General features: G+C 43.8%; 1 protein-coding gene across 2 annotated transcripts in view; it reads left to right on the top strand.

Annotated features, from left to right (window-relative positions):
• The first annotated feature begins 6,240 nt into the window (after nt 1-6,240).
• DHX35 (DEAH-box helicase 35) overlaps nt 6,241-8,332 on the top strand; it is a 92,503-nt gene continuing 90,411 nt past the window's right edge. The window contains exon 1 of one of the 2 annotated variants that reach the window (XM_023724686.1): nt 6,241-6,421. In XM_023724686.1, coding sequence (XP_023580454.1) covers nt 6,382-6,421 — 40 coding nt within the window. In that variant the 5' untranslated portion in view covers nt 6,241-6,381. The remainder of the gene's footprint in view (nt 6,422-8,332) is intronic. The other variant, XM_004370346.3, reaches the window with a different exon arrangement.

Here is an 8,332-nt window from a genome sequence, read left to right as displayed (position 1 = left end):
ATGGTTGAAAAAGCAATGGCCTAGGAATTAGAAAGTCTGAGTTGTAGTTTCAGTTCTAATGCTGAATTAGCTCATTGATTCTGACGGAGTCATTTTAACCTCCACTGGCCTCCATTTTCTCATCTATAAAACAAGGAATTTAGGCTAGATGTTCACTAAGGTCTCCTCCAACTTTAAGAGTATGATAATAAATTGGAGATGTCCAATCTACTGTCTCGTTGTAAAGAAGATTTCTTCATGTATGTCATGAGTGATTTGTAAAATATAGGAATAATAAAGTGATACATTAATATTCCCTTGTATTCACGTATGAAGGAGCTGTAGTGGCACAGTGGTTAAGCGTTCGGCTGCTAACTGAAAGGTAGGCAGTTCAAACCCACCAGCCACTCTGAGGGATAAAGATGTGACAGTCTGCTTCTGTAAAGATTTATGGCCTTGGAAACCCTATGGGGCAGTTCTACTCTGTCCTACATGGTGGCTACGAGTGAGAATTGACTCGATGGCAGTGAGTTTGGTTTTTTTGGTTTTGGTGTAGTCATGTATAAACCTTATGTTCTATACTCGGGCCATTAGTGAAACTATGACAAAAATAAAACAAGGGAAGGTCAATATCATAAAGAACTAAGCATAAAGCATAATATTCACATATACGTCACTCAATAGGCACTTTGTTACTGGGCTATGAATATGAATGTGGCATGGTCTTTGTCCTCAAGAAGCTCCCAGTATACTAGTGGAGGTAAGCTAACTATATTTCAACTAAGTAAGTGTTATAACAAAGGTGAGCATGCAGAATCTGAGTCTACAGAGAGGGAATGCTTAACTGACAGTGAATTTAAGGAAGTCTTCTTAGAGCTGGCTCTTAAGGGATGAGGATATTTTAAACGATGGATGGGGAATTCTAGGTAGAGGGATTAACATGAATTGAGTGTTATTTTCATTATTATGGAAATAAAGGAGGTAGTTGGAAAATGAATGTATGCATGTAAATTCAGATTTTTTTTCTTTTTTCTGGTGTATTTGCTGTTTGAATTAAGATAACAAGAGCTAACATTGAATGCTGTTGTATCTTGTACTATTATGTACTCTATATGTTATCTCATTAGATACCACCTTTTTATGGTGGCAAAGTGGTTAAGAGTTCAGTTGCTAACTAAAAGGCCAGCAGTTCAGATCCACCACCTGCTCCTTGGAAACACTATGGAGCAGTTCCACTCTGTCCTAAACGGTCGCTGTGAGTAGGAATCGACTCGGCGGCAACGGGTTTTGTTTTATACCTCACTTTACAGCTAAGATCAAGTGACAGCTTGTTGTTGTTGTTAGGTGCTGTCGAGTAGGTTTTCACTCATAGCGACCCTATGTACAACAAAAGGAAACACCGCCTGGTCCTGAGCCATCCTCACAATCGTTGCTATGTTTGAACCCATTGTTGTTTGAGTGCCTTCCAACCTGAGAGGTTCATCTTCTGGCACTATATCAGACAATGTTCCGCTGGTATTCGTAAGGTTTTCACTGGCCAGTTTTCTTAGAAGTAGTTCATCAGGTCCTTCTTCCTAGTCTTAGTTTGGAAACTCTGTCCACCATGGGTGACCCTGCTGATATTTTGAAATACTGGTGGCATAGCTTTCAGCATCACAGCAATACGCAAATCACCATAGTATGGCAAACTGACAGACGAGTGACAGCTAGAAAATGGCAGAGCTAGGATTCCAAGTCATGCCTACCTGGCTTCAAAGCCCCTGCTCTTTCCTTGACTATGCCATTTCCCTCAGACAAGGCAGAGCTTTCTTCACAGCTCTAAAAACACATGGATTCTGAAGCCTCTCTCTTACTTTCAATTAGTTGCCTACCTATAAATATTTCCTCCACTTGAGTTTATTAGCCCTCATTAGCTCTGTTTGGATTAGTGGAATCTTTCCCAAGCTTGTTAGCATAAGATTCCTCTGTGGAAATTTCTAAAAATGTAGATTCCTAGGCTATGCCCCTGGAGATTATTACTCAGGATTAGGTTGGAGGCCTGAAATAAATATTTTTAACAAGCATTTGATTTACATGATCAGTCAAATTGGAGCAAACACTGGTTTAGCTAACCCACCTATTTCTAGTCTTTTCTTTCAACCCTTTTTTTTCCCACCACTGCTGACAGATTATCCTAAAGCAGAGGTCTACAAGCCATAATCTTAATCTTAAAATTCAAGGCCTTCCAGAATCTAGGCCCAAATTACTTTTGCAATTTACTTCTTACCACACCCTTTCACATACCTTGACTAACAGAACTGTTACTGGCTTTCTCTACAGCCTGGAGATCCTCCCACCCATGCTTTTACCCTACTTCTCCAAAACGCTCCGGTCAAATAACAATAGTTGTAGAAAGCCTCCCCTGATTTCCATACCTGGAAACTAACTCTCCCTTTTGCAGACTCCCAAAGCATTTCAGCACTTATTTTCCTAGTATTGATAGGATTAAGTGTGCTCCCTGATGGACAGACCTGAGTCAGACTGCAGCCAACCTTTTATCCACCAAAGACTTTCTTTGCACACTGTTGTAGTTATTTAGTGCTGCTATAATAGAAATACCACAAAATGATGGCTTTAACAAAAATTTATTCTCTCACAGTCTAGGAGGCTAGAGGTCTGAATTCAGGGTATGGGGAAGGCTTTCTTTCTCTCTGTTGGCTCTGGAGAAGGTCCTTATCATCAATCCTCCCCTCACCTAGGAGCTTCTCAGCGTTGGGACTTTGGGTCCAAAGAATGTGCTCCACTTCCTGTGCTCTTTCCTGGTGGTGTGAGGTCCCTCTCTCTCTCTTCTCTCTCCTTTCATCTCTTGTAAGATAAAAAGTGATGCAGGCCACACCCCACGGAAACTCCCCTTACATGGATCAGGGCTGTGACCTGAGTAAGAGTGCTGCATCCCACCCTAATGCACTTTAACACAACCTAATCTGGCCTCATTAACCACAGGCAGAGATCAGATTTACAACACACAGGATTATCACATCAGATCACAAAATGGACAACCATATGATACTGGCAATCATAGCCTAGCCAAGTTGACACACTTTCGTGGGGGACACAATTCAATCCATAACACATATGAAGTGCTTAAATATGATTACTTATCAGGCAAGTTTAAGATCAATTGGTTGAAAGAGAGGCATCTAAGTGATTACAAGGATTTATAGAGTTGGAAGGGATTTAAAAGATGATACAACCTAATTCTCCATAAGATTCTTATTTTTAGGCCATGTTTTTTTCCCTGATTACAAAAGTAAGGTATATTTACTGTAGAGATTTTGGAAAGTCACCCTATTTTTAATTCTTGAATCCTTCTGCCAATGAGTCATTTAACTTCTACTTGAGTCCTTCCAGAAATAGGGCCCTCATTACCAGTCCTAGGAGCTGTTTCCATCTTTGGGCAGCTCCAATTTACAGTGTCTTGTATTCAGCTGAACTGTCTTTTCCTTGAACATGACAATCATTTCGGGTTGGGATTAGCATCTATAACGTCCCAGTGTGGTCAGTAACTCTTAGATTCTGGAGAAGTCTGGTGCCCACACCTGAGCAAAGGTATGTGGTATGGTATTTCTAGTCTACTTGGAATACGGCATTACTTTCAAGGCCCCTGAGGACTTACATACTATTTCACATTGTTTTGTTTACGTAGATAATAATAAACGCTACTATTTATCGAACAGGGCTTCAAATGGATTTGTTCAGTTTTGAACCCCTGCTGAGAATGTGCATATCCATCCCAGATATACTGAATCAGAATCTACAGTTTAACAATATCCACAGGTGGTTCTTATGTATAATAAATTTTTAAAACGACTGCTCTACTAGTGGTTCTCAGAATTGGTCCCTAACGAACAGTATTAACATCACCTGGTAATTTGTTAGAAATGCAAATGCATTCAGGTGGCTAACGGACACATGAGGAAATGCTTAGCCATTAGAGAAATGTAAATCAAAACAATGAGATACCATCTCACCCTCCCAACAATACTGGCACTAATTGAAAAAACAGAAAATAATAAATGTTGGAGAGGTTTCGGGGAGATTGGAACTCACGCACTGCTGGTGGGAATGTAAAATGGTACAACCACTATGGAAAACAGTATGGCACCTCCTTAAAAAACTAGAAATAGAAATAACATACGACTCAGCAGTCCCACTCCCAGGAATATATCCTAGAGAAATAAGAGCTGTCACACGAACAGACATATGCACACCCATGCTCACTGCAGCATTATTCACAATAGCAAAAAGATGGAAATAACCTAAGTGCCCAACAACAGATGAATGGATAAACAAACTATGGTACCTACACACAATGGGATACTATGAAACAATAAAGAACAATGATGAATCCACAAAACACCTCGTAACATGGATGAATCTGGACGGCATTATGCTGAGTGAAATAAGTCAATCACAAAAGGACAAATATTGTATGAGACCACTATTGTAAAAACTCAAGGTTTACACACAGAAAGAAACAAACTTTGATGGTTACGAAGGAAGGGAAATCACTAACTAGATAGTAGACAAGTGTCAACTTTGGTGAAGTCAGCACAATTTGACCAAGGCAAAGCCTTAGAAGCTTTCTAGACACATCCAAACACCTTGAGGGGCCAAGTTGCTGGGGCTCAGGGCTGGGGTCTGTGGTCTCGGGAGACATTTAGGTCAATTGGCATAAAACCCTAAAACCAAATCAGTTGCTGTCGAGTTGATTCCAACTCATAGCTACCCTCTAGGACAGAATAACTAGTTCATATCTTCATTTATTTGCTTAATTGTTCTACATCCTACTTTGGTGTTTAGTGTCTGGGGTCTTAAAAGCTTGCTAGCGGCCTTCTAAGCTACATCTATTGGTCCCATCCCGTCTGGAACAACGGAGAATGAAGAAAATCAAAGACACAAGGAAAACGTGGCCAAAGGGCTAATGGACCACATGAACCACAACCTCCACCAGTCTCAGCGGAGGACTAGATGGTGCCCGGCTACCACCACTGACTGCCCTGACAGGGATCACAATAGAGAGTCCCCGGACAGAGCAGGAGAAAAATGTAGAACAAAATTCAAATTCACCCCAAAAAAGACCAGACTTACCGGTCCGACAGAGACTGGAGGAACCCCTGAAGACTATGGCCCCCAGACACCCGGATAACTCAGAACTGAAGCCACACCCAAAGCCCAGTTTTCAGCCAAAGATTAGACAAGCCTATAAAACAAACAGAAACTTTGGTGGCCTCCTGGTTAAGAGTTACAGCTGCTAACCAAAAGGTTGGCACTTCGAATTCACCAGGCGCTCCTTCGAAACTCTACAGGACAGTTCTATCCTGTCCTATAGGGTCGGTATGAGTCCAAATCCACTGGAAAGCAACAGGTTTGTGGGTTTTTTTGGTTATAAAAGGTAACACGTGAGGAACGTGCTTCTTAGTTCAATCAAGTATAGAAGACCAAATAGGCCACTCCTACCCAAAGACAAGATAAGAAGGGACAGGAAACTGATGGGGAACCAGGGGTGGAAAGGGGGAGAGTGCTGACAAATTGCAGAGATTGCAACCAATGTCACAAAACAATTTATGTATAAATTATTGGATGAAAAACTAATCTGCTCTGTAAACTTTTACCTAAAGCACAATTAAAATACACAAATAAAAAATAAAAGTAAATTCTCAGCAGGAAGGAACCGGTTTGAACTCCTGCTATCCATCATTTACACATTTACTGTTTACTCGCTCCTCCTTGGACTGAAGCTCTCAGAGGGAAAAAGCTGAAGCCACAGCACCTGGGCGCACAGTGCGCTCCCAACATTTACTGAACGAGCAAACCCACGAGATAGTTAGGATTATTATCTTCCAATTTGAAGAAAAGACTAAAAGAAGTGGCAAGCGGACAGTCTGTAGCATAATCATAATTCTGTAGTCAATCCGGGAAACGGCGCCATTCAGTTCACGCAATGCACCTAATAAAGCCACTGAGAATCGAGATCAACCAGTCTAAAGAAGAACCCGGAGGAGCGCGCTTCCGCCTCCAACATGGCGGACTGAGACACGTGGACCCGGGCGCGGGGCCGTAACGCCTGCCGGCGACGTGCCATGGGTCACATGGAAGGAGGCGAGGCTGGGGGTGGGGTGGGGTGGCAGCAGCCTATATACTCATTCTGTCGCTTACCGAGGATTGAAGGGGGCGGGGCTAGAACTGCCCCCAGCTGGTTCCTGGTCACGTGGCTTAGAGGGGCGGTAGCCACGGGGGGCGCGGCCGCAACACCACCGGGGCCGCCTGAGCGGAGGCTCCTCGAGGGCCACGCCCCCCGGCCCCCTGGGGGCTAGAGCGCGACGGAGGGGTGGAGCCTTCCTCGTGACCCTTCACCCCAGCATGGCTGCGCCCGTGGGACCAGTGAAGTTCTGGCGACCCGGTAAGGCCTTTGGCGGAACCTGGGCAAGTGCAGCAGCCTGACTTTGGTCTTGGCCCTGCGGCCGGCGCCCTGGGGCCTGCGCAGCTGCCTGCAAGCCTGACCCCGGTGGACTGGGCACCGCCGCTGCTCTGCTGGTGGACTCTCCCTGCGGTTTAGGCTCGTCAGTGGTCCCGAGGGATTCGGGGCTCCACTCCCAGCCTGGGCAGAAACTCTCTGAGTGACCTTGTTCGAGTCTCTTAGCTTCCCCGGCCGTCGTTTTCCTCATTATTGATGGCAGTCCTGCCCACCTCGCGAGATGGGGTTTAGCTTTGTGCATGCTAAAGCGCCCGCGCGTGCCCTCTTACCGCCCTGGGGCTACGTTGCGGCCCGGCAGGCGGTGCTACTCAGGGCTTAGGAGCTCAAGCTATGGAGTCAGACTGCGTGGGTTCGAGTTTTCGGCTTTGCCGTGTAGTAGCAGAGTGATCTTGGACAAGTCACTTAACTCCTCTGAGTCTTACCCTCCTCACGCCGAGTATCTATCAGAAAGTGAAAAAAACAAAAACCAAACCCGTTGCAGTGGAGTCCGACTCATAGCGACCCTATAGGGCAGTAGAACTGCCCCATAGGGTTTCCAAGGCTGTGAATCTTTTCAGAAGCAGACTGCCACGTCTTTCTCCCCAAGAGCCACCGCTGACCTTTTGGATAGCAGCCAAGCGCTTAATCACTGTACCACCAGTGCTCCTCCAGAAAGACCCTCCTTAATATTGACTGCTACCGACTTCCTCTCCTGCGGGCTAACACAAATGTCAGTCACAAACCATGTTGCTTGTTTTGGCATTTATTCATTAGTCAGATTTGTATCGAAGATGTACATGCCAAACCCTGCTAGATGCATTATTTCCTCCCCTTCCATCAGTTTCTTGTGAAAAACAAAAGTTTCTTAACAATTACCAGCATGTTTTTTTCACCACCTGCTTCTCTGCACCCCTTGATGTGCAAAGTATATTTCAGCAAAAATGAAATGATACAAAGCAGATAATGTATGGAAGGCTTTTAAAGGGTATTTCAGAGTGGTTCCCTGAAGTTCTGACCATGTGTATATGTGATATGGGAGATAAACCCAAGCAAGGGATGTGCTTAATCCTTTTTAAAAATCTGTAGGTTTTCACTTAACGACAGTTTTATGATTCAGCATTTCAAGGCATCAACAATTACCTATCCTGAATTTTATTTGCAGCTAAAACTAAGATCCCATTAAGTAATGAGAAACTACTTTTAAGGGTATGATAATAATAGGTTAAAGTTAAGTATAGTAAAGGACTGAATAAATAGTTAAAAATCTGACCAGAGTGCTGTTTTGGTTAAAGACTATGAGATGATTGGAAGAGTTGTATTCCATTCATTAATTCATTCATTGAGGGGTGCTTATTGAATACCTAACCCTTGGGTCATGAAGCAGATATAGAGGATGCGGCTCTGCTTGCAAGATGCTCTCTCAGCTGTAATACAAAGTTGGATGTGTGTTAGGAGAGAGTTTAAAGTGAGGTAGAATAAGGTAATGAATGGTAAGGAAGATAAACTCTAGGTGCCCATCCTGACTACCACTTACAGCTTGGTGACCTCGGCAAAGTCACTTAAGTGCTCAAAGCCTGTAACCCCACTTGTACGTTGGGTGTAATACCTACCAAAAGGATTGTTAGAAGAAATTGATTCGATGGCAGTGGGTTTGGTTTTTGGGTTTAATACATGTGAGGGAGCGGTAGTGGTTTAGCGGTAGAATTCTTACCTTCCATACGGGAGACCTGGGTTCGATTCCTGGCCAGTGTACCTCAAGCACAGCCACCACCCATCTGTCAGTGGAGGCTTGCATGTTGCTATGATGCTGAACAGGTATTGGTGGAATTTCCAGACTAAGTAGTCTAGGAAGAAAGA

This window comes from Trichechus manatus, unplaced genomic scaffold (assembly GCF_000243295.1).
Source record: "Trichechus manatus latirostris isolate Lorelei unplaced genomic scaffold, TriManLat1.0 scaffold00008, whole genome shotgun sequence".
NCBI classification, from domain to species: domain Eukaryota; kingdom Metazoa; phylum Chordata; class Mammalia; order Sirenia; family Trichechidae; genus Trichechus; species Trichechus manatus.
Note: the sequence above shows the minus strand (reverse complement) of the source record. Positions and strands in the feature narration are given on the sequence as shown.